At 40.7% G+C, this 24,955-nt stretch overlaps 1 protein-coding gene across 2 annotated transcripts in view; it reads right to left on the bottom strand.

The window, feature by feature from the left end:
- Positions 1–10,651, bottom strand: part of ZSWIM4 (zinc finger SWIM-type containing 4) — a 28,311-nt gene extending 17,660 nt beyond the window's left edge. For both annotated transcript variants that reach the window (XM_029283736.1, XM_015813955.1), the window contains exons 1-2: positions 10,481–10,651; positions 3,334–3,535 (exon numbers count right to left, since the gene is read on the bottom strand). In XM_029283736.1, coding sequence (XP_029139569.1) covers positions 3,334–3,535; positions 10,481–10,651 — 373 coding nt within the window. The remainder of the gene's footprint in view (positions 1–3,333; positions 3,536–10,480) is intronic.
- Positions 10,652–24,955: the final 14,304 nt, after the last annotated feature.

Below are 24,955 nucleotides of genomic sequence, written 5' to 3'. Positions count from 1 at the left end.
CATCTTCATACAAGGCATCGCTTAGTGAAATGTTTACAGCACTTCCAAGCACTTCTGGAAAAGCAGACAGAGGTTTTTATACTCTCAGAGCAAGATATGTAGAATAAGTCTAATCTCCAAAGAAGTATTTTGGGGACTAGTTCATACGCAATGGGAATTCCAGGGAATAATTCAAGCATGAGAATAAGAAATTATAGGCCAAAATGTCCAAGCTGACACAAGAGGAACAGAAATCAATGTGAATATTGATATTAATCTCACCTCTGTGTGGCCTAGAGCTGTTAGACAATCAGCAGAAAAGGGCTACTTCCATATTTCTTCCTATATTCATGCAATGAAAATACAGACAAAAACTAGCAGCTGCTTTGCAGTACTTCGCAATGGAAAGACAACTCATGACCCACAGATTCTACCTCCGTCAGCATTTAGAGGGCCACAGAAAAGCAGCTGAATAACATGTTCTCAAGAAATGTATGTGGGCTGGAGGGGATACCAGATACCACATACCAGAACCACTACCTTGCTGTAAAAGGAAACACTCATTAGTACACCGAGCCTGATTTACTTACTATATGCTTCTCAAAGACATTTTTTAAAATAAAACCAGATTGCATTTTTAGATCTGTTTTCTTGGGAACAAACACTCTTGAACTCAGTGGGAGTTTTGAATAGGCATGCATAGGAGTGAGTTACAACCCATTTTAAGATCAGCTATGATATTTGAAACAACAAATAAATGTCCAGCTAACTATTTTTTAGAGAGGGACATGACATCTCTGAGCTAAAATGTGTAACTTTCTAGATGAACACTACATTTCGTTTTTGAGTGACATAGCAGGACCTGCACTCTAAAAAGTAATGGAAAGGGCCACAGCAAACACTAGATTTGATTTCACTGAGAGGTAATTAAAGTTGTAGTTAATTTAAGTACTCTCCAATGAGTATGGTATTTCATCACGTTCCTTCACATTCAAATTTTAATTTAATAACAACTTTAGGGAACCTCGAGCAGCTTTGCCTAAAGCTTTCAGGGCAGACATGTGGCTCTGCATCCTCAGGTTGTACATTTCTGCTTTAGATTCTTGGCTCCAAAATCAGAGGTCAGCTGAAGGAGTTGTAAGAAATTCCCAAATGAACTCCCATCATTATGGCAGTAGGCAAACTCAGCAACATTTGTGCTCCAACCTGCTTTAATATATAGAAAAACTATGGAGGAAAGCAAAGACTCTTTGTTCTACAGCAGACATATCAAACTCGCGACGTCACGTGACGTCATGTGACGTATCGGAACTTTTTCCCTATTGTCGGCAATAGGGTGGGTGTGGTTTCATTGTGACACATCTGGCCCGCGGGCTGGCAATTTGACACCCATTTTACAGCATAGGTGGATATTTGGGCCATTTATAGGAGCTCAGCCCAAAGAGCTCAGCTAGAGAAGTTCATAAACAGGAAGGTAGCTGAGAGATATGCAGAAACAACTCTATTTATTGTTAATACCAATGGAGCTATAGTCATCTGCAGTTAAAACACTAGAAATCGGTTAAAAGAAACCTTTGTAAAAAGAGAGAATGAAAACCCTTTTCTCAATGGACAAGAGATCTCTTGCCCTCCCTTCAGCAGAAGACCAATTAACTGAGTCAAATAATCATTTGCCCTTTAACCTTTAACCTCTTTCATAACGAGTCCAATAAACAGCAACAATTCTAAAAGATCTTAGCCATTAATAATGTAAGTAAAGGCACTTATTTGCCAAACTAAATGAGTGTCTTGCCTGACGAAACCTCTGTATGTAATTATACATGTTAACTGTACATGGATAAAATCTGGAATCTGGTAATATAAGGACTTCTGTTCTCATTCAAAGAAGACTGACTAAATGGTTCCTAAGATTGGGCGGGGGGGGGGAGGGGAGAAGGCAAACTTCCATGTTGTTTAGTTTTCCAAGTTTAGGAGCAAGAATTGACTCTTTCCATGAACCATTATGCGTATTAACTGGGGCACAAGTGAGACTTATTACCTCTTCAGTGTTTCATCATAATTTTCCAGAACCATTATTCATGGCTATGTAAAGGACACAGTCAGTGCTCTCCAGTTCAGAAAACTCAAATGCTACATTCACACATACTATTAAGCCATGATTTGTTTAATCTGAATTTGTTGAATAAGCAGCAACTGGCTGCCTGTAATTTAATTAATCTCTCTCAAATTCATATTTAACACACATAACCAGGTTGATTACTTGGTAACAGAATGAAAAGTGGTTTGCACTGTATTCTTGCAGGATATTTGTGGCTTCCCAGGATTGTCTACTGCTATCAGATTTCCTAGTGATCTCCCATCCAATACAACTGTGCTTAGCTTTTTCAAGGTCAACCAAAATTAGTGAAGAACCCCCAGCATGTACAATAAATCAGCATTTACATAGGCTCAGTCTATATACATGTATGCCCATCCTTTTTTTTTCAGCTGTCAAAGAGTTCTGATATAGGGGAATAAATTGCTACCAAGGCACATGCGTGCATTACAAGGGGTAGCCCTTGTACAACTAACGCAAAAAGCAGCAGCTAGACCATCACCTGGAAATGTAGCAGCAGCCAGGCTGAATGATTTCCTTCATTCAGTTAATAACATTAATTTTCCAATTTTCAGCCTTTAAAAGATAGTTTGTTCTTCTAAACTTTTAATGATGTTTTCTGATTGCTTTTTTATTATTTTTGAGGCTTTTCTGTCTGACTGCCAAGAGACATACAAGTTGTAAGGGATTTTTTTTTTTAATTGCATGTAAAGTACTTTGACCTCTCGGTGAACTAAAGAACAGTCAAAAGAACATTCAATAAAATAAAGATTATTTTCAGCATAGTATTCAAGGGTTTGCAATTTGCAATCTCTATAGCTTTAGTGATTATCTCTATATATAATACTTCAAGAACGATAGTATGACAGCAATACAGCAAACTGCTGATCTCACAAAAGCAAATATAGTGTTATTTTGGACACATCATATATTGAGTTCTCATGAAAAAAATACAATTTTATACCTAGGTACACGCAATTAAAAATCTAAGGTCATTTAGGTATGAATGAAAGTTAGAACTACAAAACACTTCCATTTATTTTTATTTCTTTATTCCAATTATAGACCCAAGAAAAAATTCAGATGCATAATGGTTTACAAAAGAATCAATAAAAACATGGATATCCTTAAAAAAAATCATTGTGGATTAGACTGACTCCTCTTATTCAAATGTGTGGAAACCTACTCATTGCTTTAGCACAGCCATAATCTAGTGTGTGTAAATGTGATTTTCTTTTTTAAAAAATGAAGTTACTTACCTACTTGGAGGACACGGTCAACAGCACCTGACTGTAGCAAATTCAAGCCACGGTTAAAGGGCACACGAGAGTCTCGCTCCCCCTCTGGGGGATGATAGCCAAGGGAAGAGTACATGCATATTTCCCGTTCACTCCGTGGGAAGGACCAGAACACTATGCGCTTCTGTACAGGTTCTGGGACACGGGAGAAACGTTCTTCAACCTACACAAGAGGGTGAAGAAGGAAGAGAGACCATTAGAAGTTCTAAATTACTTGGAGCAGGGATCTGAGGTTCAGTCTTACCCTGAATCCAAGGTAAACAACCTTTGAGCCATATACAATTCCACAACCTTATATTAAATAGCAACAGAGCACTCCCAGACATCCTTGCCAAGTTTGGAAGCAAAACCATTACTTCGTTTCATAAAACTGAGGGGCAAAACAAATTCCCCAAACTCATAAAACAATTGAACACAGGCTTAAATATTTCTCTTGTCAACTCTGATTCTATCTACATTATGCCTTTAGAGAGTTAAAAAGTGCACTAATAGGCAGGTTGTCATCCCCTGTCTTACATGATGAACCTGTCAGCTGTTCACAGCACACACCAGAGGCATCAACTGGGATCCAACTTTTTCTTTAAGTTTACTTGAATTATGGTGTTTCCGTCAACAGATCTTCAAAAGAGTAGCTTTCAAGTGTCAAGTTATAGCACTACTTCCCCATCCCAAAGCTTTTTATGATGGATTTCTTTGCAATAATAATTTTGATTTTTTTCCCCCACTTTACTTTGATCAGTCCTGCTGTGACTGTCATCATGATCAAGAATGCTCCGGAGAAAACATACAAGCATGAGATAGAAGAACAAAGAACAGCATTTCCCGGGTCTATCCTTATGGGGATATAGGCCAACCAAGTGTTCTTGTAAGGCATCCTAGGACTGGAGATAAATACTTCAGTTCCAAGATAAACTTGCACTCCCTTTCCACAGAAGCCTCCAAAATGGCTAAAATATCAGATTTCTATAAGATAAGGCCAAAGCAGGCTTTTTTCTGTGCATTATGCCATATTTTGCCACTCTGGCATATGATTAACAAACCACGCTGAATTGCTAGATTTAGCATCCAATCAAGCATGCAGCCAAGCAGGGATTTGCGATTCAACCCTTCCTTCCCTTCCGCTCTTCTGAGAAGAAGGGCCAAATATTGAGCTACTTTTACTTCAGGTTGCGTGGGAAGAAAGAGAGAATATGACGGGAAATGGGGAGGGATACTGGAAACCACAGGCCTGTCGCAGGGCTGAAAGAGGAATGCAAACAGCCAAGTGTCCTTCACTGTAGGCAAGAAACATAAAACCCACACAGTGGCTAGAGAACATCTGGTTGCTCAGGAGGTAAAAAGGGAGCCATGCTGAGGTCTGGACTAAGCCTGTCTCCTTTAGCAGCAGTAGCACTCCTGCCTCTCCAAAGCATTGTGGTTGCAGGGACAGAGAAGGGAGAAGCTGAAGAATTAAGCCCGGGGAGTGCTAGTCTCCCTGTCTGGGAAATCAAGGCTCCTGTTAGGTTCAGCTTCTCCTTGTGGTGATAGCTCTGTTTGGTTTAGACATTTTGATTTTAAAGAAGCTTAAATATTATAGGAAATTGATCTCCCACTCCTTGATCCCTGAACTGTTTCCTGCATTAGGTCCAGCCACCACTCTTTGGAAAGTGATACCATCTTCTGGGGGTAGAAGAATGCCCACGTGGTTCCTGTACTGCTCTTCCATTCCCTCAATTTACAAGTTGAGGTAGAGTTGGCATCTTTCTTCAGCAAGGGCTCTGGATATGAATTGCTGGAGGAATGCTGATGACCTTGGACCTAAACAGGGGTTATTGGTGTCGCAAAGGTATTTATAAAAAGGGCAACAAAAGGGAGGGCAGAGGGAGAAAAATAGTAGACACTGAGAAGAGTGCAGAGGATTAAGAACCCAAGGATGAGGAAATGGTCTTTGTGTAAACAGATCTAGAACATTTGAATATTTACTCAGTTTTACCCCATTTTCCAATATTCCCTACAACTTCCTTCTACATATAATTTCATTCTGCCATGTTGGTTTCAAGTTACTACATTTTTATATATCACTCATTGTTGCACTTTGGGCCTATGAGAGTCTTTGACCACTGTCTCTCCAGCACACTTTTCTCAATTGTTGTCTCATTTCTTCAGGCTTTCATTTCTCATTCGGCCATATTCATATCCAAGAGGTTCATATCCAACAGATAACCATCAGACTCTGGAGACTTCTGGCATTGCTCCTTATAGGAATCTGAAAGAAGATTCTACCATTTGAAGCAAGTTGGAAAACAAAAGAATGTGCAGCTTTTATTTGCTTTGCTTCAAGGACAGCCATGCACACAGGGCTACAAGGGGGTGACTGCAACAAGGAGAGAAGCTTACCCAGAACATCTTAGTTCTTACCATAGCATTGCTGGCTGGAAGATATTATGGGAGTTGCAGACCAGGCTGGAGGATGATTTGAACAATCACACACTTATTCAGACCATAAGTTCTGCTAAGTCATGAATTGATTAAGCACTGTTTGTTGAATAAACCAGATTGGCTGGCTTCACATAACAATAGGCCATAGCCCCCAGTTTACAAACTGCAATGGCTGGATTCATACAACACAAACACCAAAAGCATGAAGAGGCAAAGGAAATAGTCTTGAAGAAAGCAGGAAGAGCTGCTACCAAGGCAATGATCAGTTAAGTGGGCTAGAGTCCATCCAATAAACCTATTTGAGAAAAGGTCTTGGTCTGGTCTACCTAAACATATAGAGCTGATATCATACTCAAACCCACATTAGAATATTGAAAAAACAGATTCTGTATGCAAAAATGCTAAATTCTTTGCTTATTTTATCACTTAATCCAATTCAGGTGTTTGAAAGCTGTGGCAGGCTTACAGGTTCAAACAAGAGGAAGGGGATTATGGATGAGTGTCACTGTTCTTTTCACCCTTAACAGAGGAAGGGTGGCCATATGTCTACCAGCAAAAAAAATCTCCATCTAATTTCAAATCACAGTTCTCTGCAGGTTTCTGTCACATTTCTATAAATGAATCTTTGATTCAGGGAATGCCCCTAGAAGCCAAAACTCTGCCAAGTCTCTTAGGTTTTACCTGATGAATTCAATCTGTGTAAAACTGGATTCTCTGGTATATCACGTCACCCATAAGGCACACATCCAGTCTCAATATGTCACTGCCTTTCAGCTATCTCCTCCATGTAATCACCTTGACTTGTTGAAGTTCCTTCCTTTTCAATCAGCTCAGATATCTTAACTGAACCCTCACATCTTATCCTTGTGCTGAAATATTCTGCTATGACTCCGTCCTTCTAAAATCAGGCTTTGCCACCAGCCTTCTTTCATTTTTCTACATGCAGCTTCCTCAGCTAATACTCTATTCTCCCAGCGCTATCCTCATCCTCTGCGCTAATACTGGAAACAAACAACTTGCCCACTAAAGCTAAGGAAAAAAATAATTTTCTTCCATGCTTCTGTAGAACTATATTTTACACATTTCTCTAAGAATAATGTACAAGTTAAACTAGCTTTAGATTTCCCAATATTTGATCAATACTTCTGTCATCCTTTAATTATGTTCTGCTCTTATAGAAGGCCCAGGTTCTATGTCTTCTAAGAAGAAAAGGGAGCATATTCTTTCTACAAAGAGCACTGACAGATTGACGTAATGGTGTCACATATTTAATATTAATGGCAAGAAGGACAGAGAGTAGGAAATCTAAATTTTAACTACAAATTCTTCTCTCATTTGGAAAAGGGCCATGGAATCAAATCTGACTAATCTGAAGGTACAATCAATACTACCAAATTAGGAGAGCTTCTGCACAAACCTCAATGAAACAAACATGAGTGTTATGAAAGCGGTGGCCATATCTTTCATTGGGTCTGAACAAGAGAACATCCCTGTTGATTTCAACTCATGATTTATCAAGGTCACATTCTGTATTCTAAACAGCATCTCAGCCAATATAACTTCATCTCTTATTACAATCAGATTACTTCCCTTTTGCTACCACAAGAATAGATTCAAAGAAAGAATATCATAAAAGAAACATTGCAGAGATTTTGTGGTTTCATAGAGATGGACACAAATAACCATATACCAGGGCTGACTTCTCACTGAACCAGGGTGCAAACGAGTTCACCTAGCTCTTTAGACGGCAAGTAAGTCCTCTTAGGACGAAACATCACTTCATAATTTTTTTTTGCTAGAAATGTCAGGAGGGTATTACAAGAATCTTGCTTCTAAAATGTATAATGTTCTTTAAATGAGGAATGCTCTTAAATTGAAGAGTCTTCCATCATATAAGCTGAATATCTGCAGCAAATAAAGCCAGACCCAGACACACCACTTGATTGAGGATCCAGACAAAGGTAATGGCTATTACTTTGCTAAATTCAAGTCAAAATTGTTGCAATTATAATGACAATTCTCCTAACTAACTTAGGATGAGGCCTCAGGTTAAAAAGGTGATTTCTTGAAAGAGTTTCTGATTCAATAATATATTCAAGCATCCTACTCAAAATAAAAATTGCATTTCCAAATTGAAAAAATTATACAGAAGTCACGGGTTTTAGGTTTTAGGTTTAGGTTTTATTAAATTTATACCCCGCCCTTCTCCTAGCGGACTCAGGGCGGCTTACAGCAAGTTAAAAAACAGACAAACCATACAAAATACTAAGTTTAAAATACAATTAAAATGAAATATTGATTTTTTTGCCGTTTCTTTTTAAAATTATGTTAAAAACCAAATTAAAATCAAATTAAAATCAAATTAANAGATGATAATCAACACCTTGAAGCGCACCCGAAAAGCCACCGGTAGCCAGTGCAGTTCGCGCAGCAGCGGCGTTACATGGGAGCGACGAGTCACTCCCATCACCGCTCGCGCGGCTGCATTCTGGACTAACTGGAGCCTCCGAGTGCTCCTCAAGGGGAGCCCCATGTAGAGAGCATTGCAGTAGTCCAGGCAGGAGGTTTTAATCAGCTTTCTAATTCTGTTCCCCAACCCAATTTATTCTGTGTCATAAAGTTGTTCTGTCTGGTGGAAAAAAAACGATGGTGCAATGTGGGGCAAAAAGAAAAACAGTCATGCTTCTATTCTTATTATAAACACATACATTGCTGGAGATGTAAAGTTATGCCAAACTGCTTAAGAACAATCATGCAATTTGGATCCCTCAGAAGTGTTTAACTATCTACCTTACTATCAGAAGTATCAAGGGCTTTTTAAAACAAAGTGTGAAACTTCTTTTTAAATCGCTGTGATGGAATCTTTCCCAGGCTAAATAATAGTAACAACAACACTTTCCAAACCAGATATCATCTGCATTCTCTCCCATTTCAGGTGTGCACATGCTTGGACTTGGGAAGTTTCACCTGCTGATGTCAGTGACAAGCGACTCTTGTTGGACTAGTTTCTCAGCCCAACACGGAAATTATGCTCTGGTGTCTCCTTGTATGAACTGTAACTGTTTACAAGGAATGTTCTGTTTGATGGAAAGAAATAACTAAATTTTGATATCCAAGAATAATGGACAAGCACGATTCTATTCAATTTCAAAAAGGGGGCAGAGAGGGATGGAGAAACAAATGCACATGGAGCAAGCCAAACCTCTCCCCACCCAACTGTAAGAGTATCGAGATTTTACTTTCACTTGGGTTTTGCCCAGACTAGCCCCAGATCTCCCAGCTACACCATGTCTGCTTAGTTTCAGCTATCTCCTCATTCTCATGCTTTGTTCCAGAAAAGGCCTTGGGAAAAAAAAACTAGTTACCATAACCACTTCCTACAGACTGAACCGGCATCAACTTGTGAAGGGACTGCCTGGTAGAGGAAAAGCAAAATTAAGAAAACTTATGGAGGAGCACAGAGGGAAAAACTACACATAAAAGTTGAACTGCACACATAGGCAAGTTAGTAAAACCAAAAGATATTCATTTAAAGCATTTTCTCCCACTGTAGTCCAATCCATCAAGAGACCACCAGAACTTACATTTAGTAAAGAATCAGACCAAAAACTGTGGCAGAACAGGGATGGCCCTTCATGTTGTCAAACAGCAAGCAAGCCATTAAAGAAGAGGGGTTCCAAGGAAAAAGTTATCAATTGGGAAATAAATGGAGAAATCAAGCATTTGTCACTTGACAAATACAAGACTTACCATAGTCTGGATAAAGCACCTGCTCCCTTCCCTTGCAAAAGTGGTTTTATAAGGAAGTCTCCACCCAAAAAAGAAAAGAAAAGATCCCAAACACAATTAGAACCGGACCCCAAGGAGAGGATGCTCTAAGATTACAGAGAATGTAAAATGAACTATGAATAGCCAGCTGATAGTTTGGCAGGAGGAAAAAAAAGAGAATGCAGTTTTGCCTACAGCTAAAGAAGAAAAAGGACAGTCCTTGGAAGGAAATTTGGGGAGGGGGGAGGAAGAGGAATGGAAGGAAAACTAGTGAAAAAGTGGTAGATTGCGCTAGGCTTTGTTCAAGTTACCAACCAACCAACCAGGGAAAGAAAGAAACCCGGCTTTTCCTGCTCCCATGCTGCTATCAGCATCTTGGATGTGCCCAAGTCAGCAGGTGAAGAAGCCTTTTTTCCACATTGTGCGCGACCGCTCTCGCCACCGACTAACGTTGTGCACGTCGGCCTATTGTCAGAGGGGCTGCTCCGGGAGCGATTCTAGAAGCTGGCATTTCTAGCTTAGCCCTGGAGGAAGCGGTCTTCCAACGCCAGCGCCCGGCGGATGGGAAGAAAAGAAAAGAAAAGAGACGCCTTTGAAAAGGAGTTCAAACGCAGGTCGAGAACCCTCTCCTGAGGGTGCGCGGAGTGGCTCCTCTCCCTCACCCTCCAGCAGCCCCACTGGCACTTCGGGGGAGGTGGGTGGGTGGGTGGGGGGGGAGACTTGCAGGCAGCTTTGCGCCCCGGCGGCTCCCTCGGAAAGAGGAGGCGGCGAGGGAGCAGGCGATTTAAAGAGACCCTCCGGGGCTCTCGCTCCTTCGCGAGGTCCAGCCGGCATCGCAGCCGCGAACGTCAAAGGCGGCCGGCCAGAAGGGGAAAGCCAAGAGTGGCGCGCTTGCCCCGTGGGGATCTGTCCTTCCTCTCACCTGCTCGAAGGCCCAAGTTTCGGCCACCCGCCGGGCGCTCAGGTCCAGAAGCGTCTCGACGGCAGAAGAGGTGGAAGCGGAAAGGGGGGAGGAGGCGACGGCGGCGCTTGGTCCCGGATCGGGCTGCTCCCCAGGGGCGCCGCACCTGCGCTTAGCGGGCGGAAGCTCCATAGGCCCGGCCGATCCCCGGCCTCTCCTGAGCACCTTCCCGAAAACCCACCAGTGGCGGCCCGGGCCCAGCCCGGTCAGTTGGTCGTTTCTCTTTCTGTGGGCGGCGGATACGGCCCCTTTAAGGAGCTCCCACAACAATGAGCTCGACGGCCGCTGGTTCCCCGGACCTCCCTTTTCTCTTCACCCGCTTTCTATTGGGCAGTGTGCAAGATAGAGGCTTGTATAGATTGGCCGAGCTCGGTTGCCAATCAAGAAGGAACAATGCACGCCCCCATGTTGTGGGGCTTTAAAAAAAAAGAGAATAGGAGCTGTCTGGAAAAAAGGATGTCAATCAAAGGTCGGGAAGCCCCCCCCCCCAGCCAATCAGCCAAGACAGGAGACCAAGGCCCTTAAGATAGGGTTCTACGTGGGCGTGGCCTACGCCGCGATCCTTCCATTCACAACATTCTGATGCCGGCTGGGAATGGCAACAATGTAGCGAGCTGGGGGTTGAGCCGCATTCCGGCTCAGGCTATCTCTCTGCCCCGCCCGTCACTTCCCCGGGGTTCATCTTTGCCGGCCCCTCTTCGATCTTCTTCATCGGAACCTAGAAAACGAGGTCGTGGGGCTGAGTTGATGTGGTTATTGTATTTAAATATTTTTCGGTGAAAACAAAATAAAGACATGTATACTGAATGTAAGAAAACAAAAAATTGTCACTTGAGTTGTTACAGAGAGTAAAATTATGCTGAAATGCCCGAGACAGAGAAAATGTAAAAGCGAGGTGGAAATGTGTTCATTCCTCAGAAGCAAACTCCTCTGAAGGTAGTAGTCTCTGAACAAAGTTTGTGTAGGATACACTGAGTTGTCCTCTGCATAGTCAGTGAAGCATTGCTATCAATCCCTTCTCACCCCAATCCAATAAATGCTTGTTCAACTATCCCTTTGGTTTTAATAAGCCAGAAGAATAGGCTGGGCTGCAATATCGGGAATTTGGCATTAGTCATAATGCCTTTTCTGCAATGATCTATTCTACACATTGAAATAAAAAACGCAGTGTGGGTCCTTGAAAAAAGAAATATCAATCATAATTCCACATTCATTAATTTCCTTTATTTATGAACTGCCAGACTCCATGTGGACTCAAACATCTAGGTCACCTGCCAAGCTTTTAGATTTTTTTAAAAAAGGAAATACTTTGTGATTGCTTTGTTTAATGTGGGAACTTTCTTGTCAAAAAATGGTTTTAATTTTATTTTGTAAAATGCCTTAGGCAGGACCTGAATGACTTACATAAAAAATGATAAATAAGTCAATCTTATGTAAAAAAAAAAAAAAAAGACACACACCTGACTTGAGGAAGAGCAAAAAACACATACACGCACCAACAGGAAATCATTATAACCTTCCAAACTGTAATTGACATTAAAAGTGGCCACTGCTGGAAAAGGGACTTCAAAAGGAGACATCAACATGAAACTGCTGAATTTCAATACACCAAGAGATTCAGTGTGGTCTGGTATCCAGCTAAAGGTGTTAATTAGCTTACCAATGCCAGGATGTTTACAATATCTTCAAAATTGCTTTGTGAGTGGTCCCTGAATTTTTTTACACTTGCCCCTTCACTACTTAATATCTTTTCTTTGTATGTGTGGTTACAGACACATACCTGCTAACTTAGGCTAACACTCTGATGTATGTAATGATTTTGATTTCTCTCTAGAAAATTCATTCATATTTAAGGTGTTGGAAATATTTCTTGTTTTTTGCAGCAACACATCATTATGGCTAGAAATATTTATCATTTTTATAACACCTCACATGTCTAATAATTCCTTAGAACAGCCATGCAAGGTGGACCAGTATTTTACTGCCGATGGAAACAGGGTGAGACAGAGGGTGGATTCATGGTGCATGTTAAGACAGAATGTGGCTTGTTTGGGTTTGGCTTTGTGTGCTGCCAAATAAATTGTGTGACTCCTGTAAGAGAGTGTGGTTTACCCCAGGATGCTTCTAAGTTAATAGCAATGATGACATCTCAAGCAGAGATTACCTTTTTTCACAACTCAGATGGATGACCCTAGGACTCATAAACTGAACCATCTAGAGTTCCCAGTTTCATACAAATTAAAGAGTAGAACTTCAAAATTTAGTGCTTCAGCTAAAGATCCTGTGAGCAATCATCTGACTGTTCCTAATATTGTGTGTTAATCAGTCAAGTGATCACAGTGTTCCAACCCAGTTGCCAGATCACACTTCAGGATTCATTTGATTACTGCCCTAGATAGAGAGCCCTTATTCAAATCTGTTGCTACTAATCGGGGGTGGGAAGTGTATGCTCTGCATATCCCTTAACTGCAGTTTACATCTAGCTTCACCACTGGTGTTGCTGGTCAAGGAGAGATGGGTCAACTGCAGCTGAAGTTTAGTGTTATTTCAGGGGATGCCCACTGTCCATTTTTGCCATACATTCATCAACTGTTAATGCCCTGCAGAAATTGTCCATATGTGAGAGGTTTTTTTCCCTGCTGTCTTTGGACAAAAGGTGCTATTTTATTATGATGGATGAGATAGAAAGAGGGACATCATTTATACTGTTAAATGCCTTCGGATGCAGAATTCCAAAGACTGAAACAGAGACTAGCCTGGAAGCTGACCTACTTACCAAAAGAATGAAGTGGTCAGATTCCAATCATTTCAGATGCTAACAAGAGTTCATTATTTTATACTTTGACATGTTGTCCTATGTTGAACAAAAACACCCTATTGTATTAGAGAATTTCCTTATTGTGCAGTTTATTATGACCATTTACCTGCAGCAACATTCAAATAAATGATACCTACCTAGACACAACCATTCAGATTTATTTATATAAAAAAAGAAGCAATTAGCTTCTTTTTAAATAATTGGGATGCAGTTTCTGTATCCCATTCTGTCTAACAAGATAGTTAGATTTGCATTCCTTGGAAAAGAAATGGAACCTAATGCAATTCCAGAAAGAGAAGATGGCAAAATACAGCCTGGGAAATTTTACTATTATCAGGATATAGAGCTGGTTAAATAGCTGTACCAGTAAGTGAATACCAATGGCTGTGAGTCAAGCTGGAGGGAAGAGTCAAGTAAGATGCCACTCTGGGCCCAGTAATGCCCTTCTGTACCCAATAGGACTTTTGGAGCCCAGAACAGGAACAATGGTTTGCAAAACACTGTAGGTTAGGAATTTCTCTGCCTTCCTTCATTATTATCAGGCAGACAGGGAGCAAAGTCTCCCCTTGCACCCAGAGGAAGTTAGAAAGAGGATTAGTGGAATCAGGACCTTCACCTTAATGGGCTTACTGATAAATGGGTTGCTAAAATACACATGCCTATTTTCCATGATTCTGTGACCTAATCCCGTTATTGTAGTTGCGCCTTCAAATCAGTTTTGGTTCCTGGCAACTGGCCTGACCTTGTCTCTCCAGTTGTCTTGGCAAGATTGTCAGAAGAGGCTTTGCCATTGCCTCCTTCTTCCTAGGGCTGAGAGGGAGTGACTGGCCCAAGGTCACCCAGCTGGCTGGGTGCCTGAAGTGGGATTAGAACTCACGGTTTCTAACCTGAGGCCTTAACCACTATACCAAACTGGCTCCTCTAATTTAATCCCTTTTTCTTTTTCTTTTTTAAATCTGACTAATAAGATCTTGAGGGGCTTGTCAGCAACTTATTTTTAAATAACAGAGGAGCAGATAGGAATTCACTAGGGGAAGTCAAGGGAGAAGGACTTTTAGCCTTTTTCTGCTTTTTCTGCACTTTATCTCCCCCCCCCCCCCGCCATCTTCCTCCAACCCAGACCAGCCATCACTCAGAGAAGCGGTTTCTAGGCACCCACAAAGCAAGCAAACAAGGACTAGCTAGGAAAGTTGGCAGGAGAGACTCCAAACCATCTGGAAAGCTAGGGAACGATTATTGTGACCTGCAAGATGTGCGCACTATTTGTCTCCCTGCCCAAAAAGGAACCAAACTTCTCCCCTTGCAAGTGCAAGCTTGTTCCTTTATTGGAAGAAAATGTGAAGGAACTTGAGAGGAGAAATGCTACAATGAAATGCATCAGGAAAAATAAGTGGTTCTGGACCCTCCAGGAAGAGCAGAGAAATTACGAGAACTCTGGAGAATGTGGAGGAAAGCACTTTGGCAGAGGCAAATATGTGGAAGCATGTGACCCAAAGAAGCAAGATCAGGAGGCCTTTGATGCAGGTGTAACTTGCACACCAGTGCCAGGCTTTCCTTCTAGAGGATGATTGACAGCCACCTGAGCAAACAGTGTTATAGATTATAGAACATCTCTTGGGCCCTCATAGATCAAATAAATCCAAGAGCCACCCTGAGAAAGAAGACCTGGGTAAAGGTGATAGGTGCGTCCCACTTAAGGGGACCCAAGGCAGCATGTACAGACTTAGTATGATGTTACAGGAGGTATGTTGTGAATATGTACCAGATGCCTGCAATAGGATGTGATAGAAAAGTTATTATTGAAACCTACCAAGATCTATCATTTTCTCTTGATCCATGTGGAGACAAAGAATTTGGCCAGAAGAAATAATTAAAAGAATTTCTGAAAATGATAAGGCTTGCAGGAGGAAAGTATAGATAGATAGATAGATAGATAGATAGATAGATAGATAGATAGATAGATAGATAGATAGATAGATAGATAGATAGATAGATAGATAGATAGATAGATAACCTTTATTGTCATTTTTTACTGTGGGCGCAATGAAACACATTACAAATGAAATTTAGTTGCTTGCTCTCAAAGTGTACACATACATAACACACATTTAAACATGCTATATACAGCATTTGTATAGACCTACACCTTTACATATAAGTAGCATATACTATAAATATTAATCACTGTCCATCTTGAATACATAACGGAAGGAGGAAGCTTTAGAGTTCACAAAGTTAATACTGTATGGAACAAAGCTGTGACTGAATCTGGATGTTCTGCTTCGGATACCAAGAAGCCTCTTCCCAGAAAGTAACAAGGAAAACAGGTTGTGAAGAGGATGTGTAGTGTCCCAGACAATCTTAGGGACCCTGCTCAAGCAATGCTTATATGCTATGTCCTGGATGGAAGGGAGGGAACTGCCAATAATCTTTTCAGCCACCCTCATCACTCTCTGCACCGCCTTCCTGTCTGAAGTAGTGATGCTTCTAAACCAGACTGTGATCATGGCATGGGGAGAGAAAACAGAACTCAACAATTTGCTATATAAATGGGGATGCTGACTAGAAAAAAAGAGATTAGCAGAAGCCCAGAACCAAATGGTATGTGGCCAAGGACTGTTCCAAGAAAGTGAAACACAAAGATCAAACTCCAAGCCTCAAATGTTTCTACACACATACACAGAATACAGGAAAGAAAAAGGGGAAATTAGAACTCCTTACTCAGGAAGACAAAGAGGATGTGACAGGGAAGCTGATGGGATGATACATAAGATTGGGACACAGCACAGGAAGCCTACAATTTATTTTTTTAAAAGTCAAATAGAACGGTTGGGGCTGCTGTACTGTAAAGAAAAAATACACTTGCACAGAAATTCAGGAATGGAAATATAATGGTAAAATTCAGGAATGGAAATCCTGCTGAAAGAATTTGGATAAGAATAAAAGCAGACAGAAACAAACCATAGTGAGAGTTACCATTGTGAGACTGTCTGGGTAGCAGAAGACACACAGTACTGTAGATGTAGTCTTTCAAAGAGGTATGCAATAATGATAATCAGAGATTTCAATTATTCTACCATCTGCTGGGAATTTTACTCTGTCAAGAGTCAACAGTCCGACAAATTCTTGTCCTCTTTTGCTGACTTCATTCGCGAGAATGGGGAAGGAGGAAACAGAGAGTCTCCTATCCTTAGCGACAGAAAAGAACTGGTAAAGAATGGAAGGTATCTGACATCTTGGAGAAAATTAATAATATTATCCTTGAATTAGTGATAGCCAAAGAGGAAGAATTGAGGCGAATCAGATCTGCATACTGGACCTCAGAAGAACTGATTTTGGTAAACTCCAAGGAAAGCTAAGTCAGAGCTGATAGCTTCAAATCCTTAAGGAGAAAAATGCCCAGGAAGGATGGGAAATTCTATGAAATGAGATATTGAAGGTACAGTTGCAAACAATTCTCACAGGAAGGAAAAATGGGAGAAAAAAGAGGCCAGTAATGATACATGGAGAGTTCTCTAAAATGTGGAAGAGAAATGGGACATTTATAGGAAATGGAAGGAACAGATCGTCATCAAAGATGAATACAAAGTAGTTTCCAGAATCTCTAGAAATTATAAGAAAAGCTACAACTCAGAATGAGTTGAGGAGTACAAAAACTACTAAAAATAAAAAATAACCATGTAAGCCAGAAATAATAATAAAAGAAAAAAAAGACGTCAAAGGAAGCATAGGTCCGTCCAGGAAAGAAATGGTGATGGGTGATGATAAGAAGGCAGAATGTCTTAACTCCTACTGTATTTTGTGTCTGTCTTTTGTAAGAAGGGAAATAGATCCCTAGTTGGTCATAGTTTTGCCACTGGGGGAAGGAGGAAACAGCAGCTTAGGACTGACAAAGAGACTGTAAGGAGTAATTTAAATGAATTCAAGTCTCTAGATCCAGATGGATTACATGCTAGTGAAGAAACAAGTAAAAGTGGTCGCGGGGCACTCTAAATTACTTTTGAGATTTCTGGAGGATAGGTGAGGACCCAGAACATTAGAGTAGAGTGAATGTCATATCCATCTTCAAAAAGCAGGAGGAGGCAGATCTTGAAATTACAACCTGTCAGCTTGATATCTATACTAGGCAAGATCTTTGAACAGATGACGAAACATCATGTGTGTGAGCACTTGGATAGACATGCTACAGTTAACAGAGCTAGTAAGGGTTGTTCCAAATGAATCATGCTAGATTAATCTCCTACTCCCTCTTTAATAGTTATTCGTCTTGTAAATCAATCGGGGGGGAATGCTGTAGTCATAGTGTATGTAGACCTCAGCAATGCTTTTGTTGGAGTGTCCCATGATTTCTTCCCTCATAAAATGTAAACCATGGTCTAGATCAGAGGTCCCCAACCTTTTGGGCACCAGGGACCGGTTATGTGGAGAGAGGTTTTTCCGCGGACTGGAGGGGGCGTGGTTTCGTGTGCTGCCTGCATCCCGCAGATGGGGCTTTGCTTGTTTGTGCAGCCTGGTTGCTGGCATGCTGCGGCCCGGTACCAGTCCACGGACCAGATGTTGGGGACCCCTGGTCTAGATGTTAGATAGGGTCACAGTTGGATGAATGACAATATCCAAAGCATGTTCATTAAAATTCTTCCAGCTTGGAAGGAAGTATTGGATGGGTGATTATAGGACTCTGTTTTGAGCCTTGTGCTGTTCTACTTCTTTATCAACCATGTAGATAAGGAAGCTGAGGAGACAATTATAGATTCTGCAGCACGATTCTATGTTGGGAGGGGTGCCTAATATAGTAGATATAAAAGATCTAATCAGGCTTGAGCAGTGGGCTAAAATGGACAGGTTAAAATTTAATATGTAGTTCTGCATTTAGATAGCAAAAATATGAGGCTCCTGTACAGAATGGCATAGCAGCAGTACAAGTGAAACAGATCTGGCTGTCCTTGTCAACCACATATTAAACACGAGTCAGCAGTGTGATGCAGATGCTAAAAAGGCAAATAGCTATCTTGGGATGCATTAACAGGAATATAGAATCCAAATCATGGGAAGCTTTTTTTTTCTCTCTACTCTGGCCTGGTCAGACTCCATTTGGAATGCTGTGTTCAGTTCAGTTTTGACCACAGTTCAAGAAGGATCAGAACAAACTGAATCAAATTCTAAGGAAGGCTACCAAGATGATGAGGTGTCTGGACTTATTTAACTGACTGAAAAAAATAGACTGGACTCCAGAAACTGGGAACACCATCCGTGTATTTAAATATTTGACTTGTTTGATGATATGCCCTCATTTTTGTGAGTTCAGTAATGTGGGAAGTTTGGAAAATGTGACAATCTTAAATTATTTATTATTAGGTCCCCACTATTGCATTGAAGTGCAAGAGTACACAAGGCTTTCTTAGGGCCAATAGAAAGGCACACAGACAGAAAACTATGATATTGTCACCATTTAATACAGTTTTAATTTTAATATTACTCTCAGCCCAATCAACCTGAGGGGGGGGAGAGAAGGACTATGTAAAAGATGGGATAAAATAACAATAAGAACAACAAACTGTTGGGATAGTTAGACGCCTTCAGAATTACTTCTGACCTTCACTCTTGTATCCTCATGCTCTTTAAAAATTATTTATTAATGTTCAAATCTTTAAGTTTGTGCTACAGTTTAGTTCTGGAGATCAAATCAAATGCAAGCTTGATTGTGAGCCATAAATAGGGATGAACTGTGCTGTATGGAATGCTTTTCTTCCAAATGCTATAGCACTATAAGTAGTCCTCAATTTATGACCACAATTGGGACTGGAATTTCTGTTTCTAAGCAAAGTGGCTGTTAAGTGAATCAATTTATGACCTTTTTTGTTAAGCAAATCACTGCAATTGTTAAGTGAGCCATGATGTTTTTAATCCAGCTTCCCCCATTGACTTTGCTTGTCGGAAGCCAGCTGCAAAGGTCAAAAATGTCAATCACATGACCCTGGGATGCTGCAATTTTTGTAAATACATGCTGGTAGTCAAGCATCCAAATTTTGATCACATAATTGTGGGGATGTTGCAATGGCCATAAGTGCAACAACCAGCCATCACCTTTTTCAGTGCTGTTGTAACTTCAAATGTCACTGAATGAATCGTTGTAACCCAAGCCCTACCTGTAGAGCAGGGGTATCAAACTGCCGGCCTGCGGGCCGGACACATCATGTGGAAGCCGCACCCACCCCATTGCCGGCAATGGCAAAACAGTGCTGATACGTTGCGTGATGTCACGTGATGTCGCGAGTTTGATATGTCTGCTGTAGAGAGTGTAGTATACTATACTATACAGTATCAATCTGCTTACCCTGAACCCTGATAGTTCATCTCTCAGGATGGGTTCAGAATCAAGCCAATCTAGGAATTCAGCCAGCAGATGTTTAGTATACATACAGTTTAGTGGCTCAACAAAAAATTGCCACAGTTGTTATTTATTTTTTTTGCATCTCTTATAGATTGGAATTAAAATAACCAAGTCTCAATCCTTCAGGATCTTGGTAGAATGATCTATGGCCATGAATATGGAAGGCAGCGCAGATGCCCATCTGTTCAAGTTATTGCATATAATTTCTTAAGGCATAATTCTAATATGGAACCTTCCTTGGTTTGTATTTTTAAAGTAGACCTTTCATTTCAGAACATGAAAATGGGGGCCATGCAGTTAAAGAGGTCGTTTCTAACTCCAAATCTAGGAACAGGTGCTGTGTCTGAGCATACAATTTGGCAAAATGTTCTTCTTAAACACCATTTGATATACGAGAAGACAGATACAAGATATTATTTAGGTGAGAGGGAGTTACCAGGCTCCAGAAAATGGCTGGATGCTTCAAATGAGCAGCTGCTATCAGTTGCTGTCATGATTCTCTTGAGGCTTCCTTCTTTTTGAATGGAGCAACTGCTACAGTCTTAATAATTTTGAGAAGGAGTAAGAAGTGTGATTTCTTTTTTTTACTGTCTGAAAAATTGCTTCAGATCTCTCCTGAGCTTTTCACAATCATAACTCAACAGGGCTCGAGATTGACAGGTATAGCTCCTGATAAGATGCAGGAATGAGATAGTTATTGTATCTCCATTTAAGTCTATGATTTTATGATGGGGTTGAGTGGTTAGAAAATATGATTATCAGCAAACATTTTAGAGGACACTATTAAGATTCAAGAACATTTTGATGAGACATACGGTAGTTGTCCAGCATTGTTCTAGAAAACAAGATTTAAAAATGGTTAAAATTATAAAGGAAGAGATTTTGATTGGACAGCAGAAAGGATTTCCAACTATTAAAGCAGTTTAATAATGGACCAAACTGTTTGAGGAGGTGGTGGTCTGTTCTTCACTGGAAGTGTTTAACAAAATAGTCATCTCTCAGGGATGCTGAAACAATACATTCCTGCACTTGGCAGTGAGTTGAATTAGATAATTTTCAAGATCCTTTCCATTCATTCATTCATTCATTTATTTAATATCCTGCCTTTCACCCTATGGCCTTTTTGGCTGAGAATGAATTTGAACCTGGGTCTCATTGGTCCTAGTCCATCTTCTTAACTACACATGAATGTATAAGAGCAAACTTTAAAGCTAATGAAAAGTAAGAATTGTATTTGTTAAAATTGCTATGGTTCTATGATAAAAACCAGAAGGCATAAGAAAAGTGGCTATACTGAAAGCTATAGATGCATGAAGATGTCATGTTTAGAGAACCTTTTTCACATATGTGACCCTGCCCATACCTCTTCCATAGAAACCATGCACATTGCAAAGGCATATTTTAGGGGGTTTTTTTCTCCCATACAGAGCAATTACCTCACCAAACAAGCACTTCTCATCCTGCATATTACTTGCCATGCTATTTCCTCTTTCCCCATTCAAATAAATCCTTTTGAAGTTCTTTGTTAGCCAAGGGTTTTCCATTCTACCTTACTGCTGTGCCATTGTACTCTCTCCAACTGGGAAGGCCCACACATCTTATTAACCTATGAATAGGTGATAGACCAGACCTGCAGGGAACAGAGGCTTCTCTCTGGTTTCCACAAATGGAAGGAAAACATGACAGCAGCCTGAAAAAGAAACTGCCAAGTATCTTCTTTGATTCAAACAACTGAAACCTTTGGAGGGATTTCCTGATGTAGTTAAAATAGTAATGGTGAGGTGAGGCTGCAACCCTTTAGACATTTCCCCACGGATCTTCCCACTTAACTCAGTTTCTGATTGGACCTGTATAGGATTGCTTTGTAAGATTTCAGTGCTTAGCTGGCTCCAATAAACTGAAAAACTGCTGCTCTATCAGCAGAGAAGAAGAGTTATTTTCATGGAAGAGCACTAGAAAAGACCATCCCATCACCCTTTCCAACAGTGAAGAAAAAAAAACTATATCCCTGGGAAAGGGACTGGGATCTGTCTTTCCATTGGTCTTAATGAGGAGATTGTTCATTTTTTAAAAAATTAAACAGAATTCGTTCCCTCTTGCATAGAACAGATTCAGAGAAACACATTAAAGTTGATAGGACTAGAAACTAAGTCCTTTGAAGACAGATCGAAAAAACTGAGTGTTTAACATTAAAACAAGACTGAAGGGGGCACAAGAGCACTGAAGGCACGTCGAAGAGAAGATTGAGATTCAGTCTCGGGTGTTTCAGGTGCAGTTCCTCTGATTTATGGTACTCTACAGAAAAGCTGCTACCAACTGCATCTAAAATTGGACTTGATAGCCCGCACAGCCTCTTCCAACCTGTCTGATATTATTTCAGCGGGGCCTAAGGAAGGAAGAAGGGAGGCCAGAGATTCTCCCATGCTTCAGTAAATTGTTGATCCATCCGACAAATATGCATGACACGATTTTAAGAAAAAGATCTTATTTCCCTTTCATTAAAAATGCGTACACACTTTCAGAACAATGCTCTCTGCAAATCCAGTATTCTGTCTCCAACACTGACCTCTTCTGGCCATTACTGATGAAACCTGAGCAAGTTTTCAGCCATCAGAGGGCAGAGCAATACCTTCCAAATTGGGCAGCTAGTCCACAATAAATTATTTTGTAATCTCAGAGTAACCTTTTGCAAGGTTAGGAAGATGCCTAATCTATCTTTGCATGATGTTCTGCTGAGGTCTGGACTCTCTCTTGGGCCACCTTAGAATTATTAGTTCTGCCCATCGCTGCATAAATTGGGAACATTAACTCGTTCCTAACATAGAAACACATTTGAGTTTAAGAGGCCTACGTCGCATCCCTGTCTGAGTCTCTTCCTTATCCATATCTCATCCAATTAGATGTACAATCAGATGACAGCAAAAGGATAATTTTTGACAGAGTTCCCCAACCTTTCTGGCTTGCAGACCAGCTGAGGGGTGGGGGGGGAGGGGATGGTTCCGCTCGTGCAAATGGAGCGCAAGTGGGGATGTGCTCGCCCAGCACTTCCGTGACCCGGTTACAAAGGGCTCATGGCTTGGTAGCGGGCACAGCCCGGGAGTTGGGGACCCCTGTCCTATGGGAGTAAAAAGCTATACTTTTGCCTGCAGAAAAATCCAGCGTTAACCCTAGGTTTTGATTAGGCTTTCAGAAGGACCCCCTACTACCCCAAAGGCTAGACATTTGCTACTAAATTAAGTAGAATATCCTGGGGCAAACAAATAAAATGATCTGCTGGGAAATGCTTCCCAGGTCTGCTTCTGAATTTAAATTGGACAGCCTTCAGCTATTTATTTCACCTTTTTTTAAAGAAATGTAGCTAAGAACTATCTGCACAGGATATTCATTCCAAAACACACTATAGCTAGAACTTGTTTATATTTCAGGTATTGAAATATTTCAGGACGGAGAAGTGAAAAGAATTTTGGTTTTCTTCAAAAGTACATTACCCTATTCATTTTCACTACCATCTCTGAAGCCATAGAAAATTAGAGATACTTATCCCAAAAGATCCCCTATGAAAGCAATTCTCCTTCCAGTTTTGGGAATGCACAGACAGCGTGCTCTATGTAGTATTGGAGGTTCAGAAGGAACTCAATATAAGTCTTCACTTGCCAGAAGCAAATCTTGATGCAGCCATTTTCCTATGTGTCTATTTGCTGCTTTGCTCACTAAACTAACCTCTTCAACCTACAGCTTGAACTGTACGTTGAACTACAACTTTTTTTCGATTTAAGAGTGGTAGAGACACATCTTGAGGACACCAAGATATTAGTGAAATATTGATTGAAGTAGCTTTCCCCAATAGTATTTTTCAGATGTGTTGGGACTTCAGCTTCCAAAATTCCCAGCCAGCATTGTCCCAAAGATTTAGAGCAGTATTTTTCAAACTTGGCCACTTTAGGAGAGATGGATTCCCAGAATTCACAAGATGGGGAAGTTAAATTTCATATACTTCCCTGCTCCAGTCCTCTTTGAAACTGGTTTCTTCTAGCCTCTAAACTTTATTTTTGAAATATAAAAACATTTCTGCTTCTCAGAGTCCCTTTCTTCTTGATGGAATTGACCAGGGTTCCTGAAATTGCTGGGGCAATTTTGGAAGTCCCATCTGGATGAAAAGTTCAGATACCCTCTTGTCTTAATATTCAAAAGTAAAAAATAGTTCTATTTCTTTTTTTTTTGCATGTGCACTTTTTTGGGGGGTGGGTGGGTGTTTTCTTATCCTGTTTTCCACTGTCACCAAGCAACAGCAGAGGGTCAGGTCAGTAAAGATGCTGTATGCCTTGAGAAAACTGGGTGTGCTGCATTCGCCATCACATATAAACTTCTCCTTTCCCTACAGTGCACAAATTTTGACCATTACCTTATTGACAAAATCTTGATTATCTCCAGACCAAAACTGGGCTTTCTCTTTTTGTTTCCCCTCTCATTTCAGTAGCTCTCTCCACTTTTTATTATGACACAAGCCTCAAATGCAAGGGAATAAAAAACCCCAGGCATTGCAACCATCAGCCACAAAATTCTATTTCTGCTGGGTTTTTTAATTTGTTTTTTTTTTTTTTTAGAAAAACTTGCAGGATTGCTTATAGTATGCAGATGGGAGTCGGCAAATAAAATTGCTTAGTGTTTCTGTGAAGAGGTATAATCATGCCATTCCATTCCCCCATGCCACTTCTAGGTTTTCTATACCCCCCCTCCCCTTTTCCAAAATCCTATGCTCAAGAAACATCCCCTATTGCTTCATCTTTTCCCCCCTTGTTGTTTCTTTATTGGGGGAGGGGAGAGAAAGGGAACAACTTTTATTAAAAAAAGCAAAACAACTCTGCAGGAGACAAGAGCCAAACTAGAATGGGGATGCTGCTATGATATCAAGTAGCAGTTCCAAAGGACTGCGAGAGACATATTGATAAATTCTACTTTTTACCTCCACTCCGAACTTCAATCTAAAGGAAGATGGGGAAGGGGGGGGTGTTGTTCTTGGAATAATTTTGCCTTCAAGCACAGTGCAAACACAGCCCTATGGCCTGAAGCATTACTCTTCAGTAGGGCTTTAAAGTATTTCTGTTTTGCTCATGTCCTAAATGCTCAGTAAACAGAAAAACCTTTTTTTGATCCAGCAACCTATTGCCTGCAATGGTTAATATCCAGAAAGTGCACAAGCAGAATATTGCAGAGTATTACATCACTT

The sequence above is a fragment of the Protobothrops mucrosquamatus genome, unplaced genomic scaffold (genome assembly GCF_001527695.2).
Source record: "Protobothrops mucrosquamatus isolate PMUCROS unplaced genomic scaffold, P.Mucros_1.0 scaffold205, whole genome shotgun sequence".
NCBI classification, from domain to species: Eukaryota; Metazoa; Chordata; class Lepidosauria; order Squamata; family Viperidae; genus Protobothrops; species Protobothrops mucrosquamatus.
This window is presented reverse-complemented; position numbering and strand designations above follow the sequence as displayed.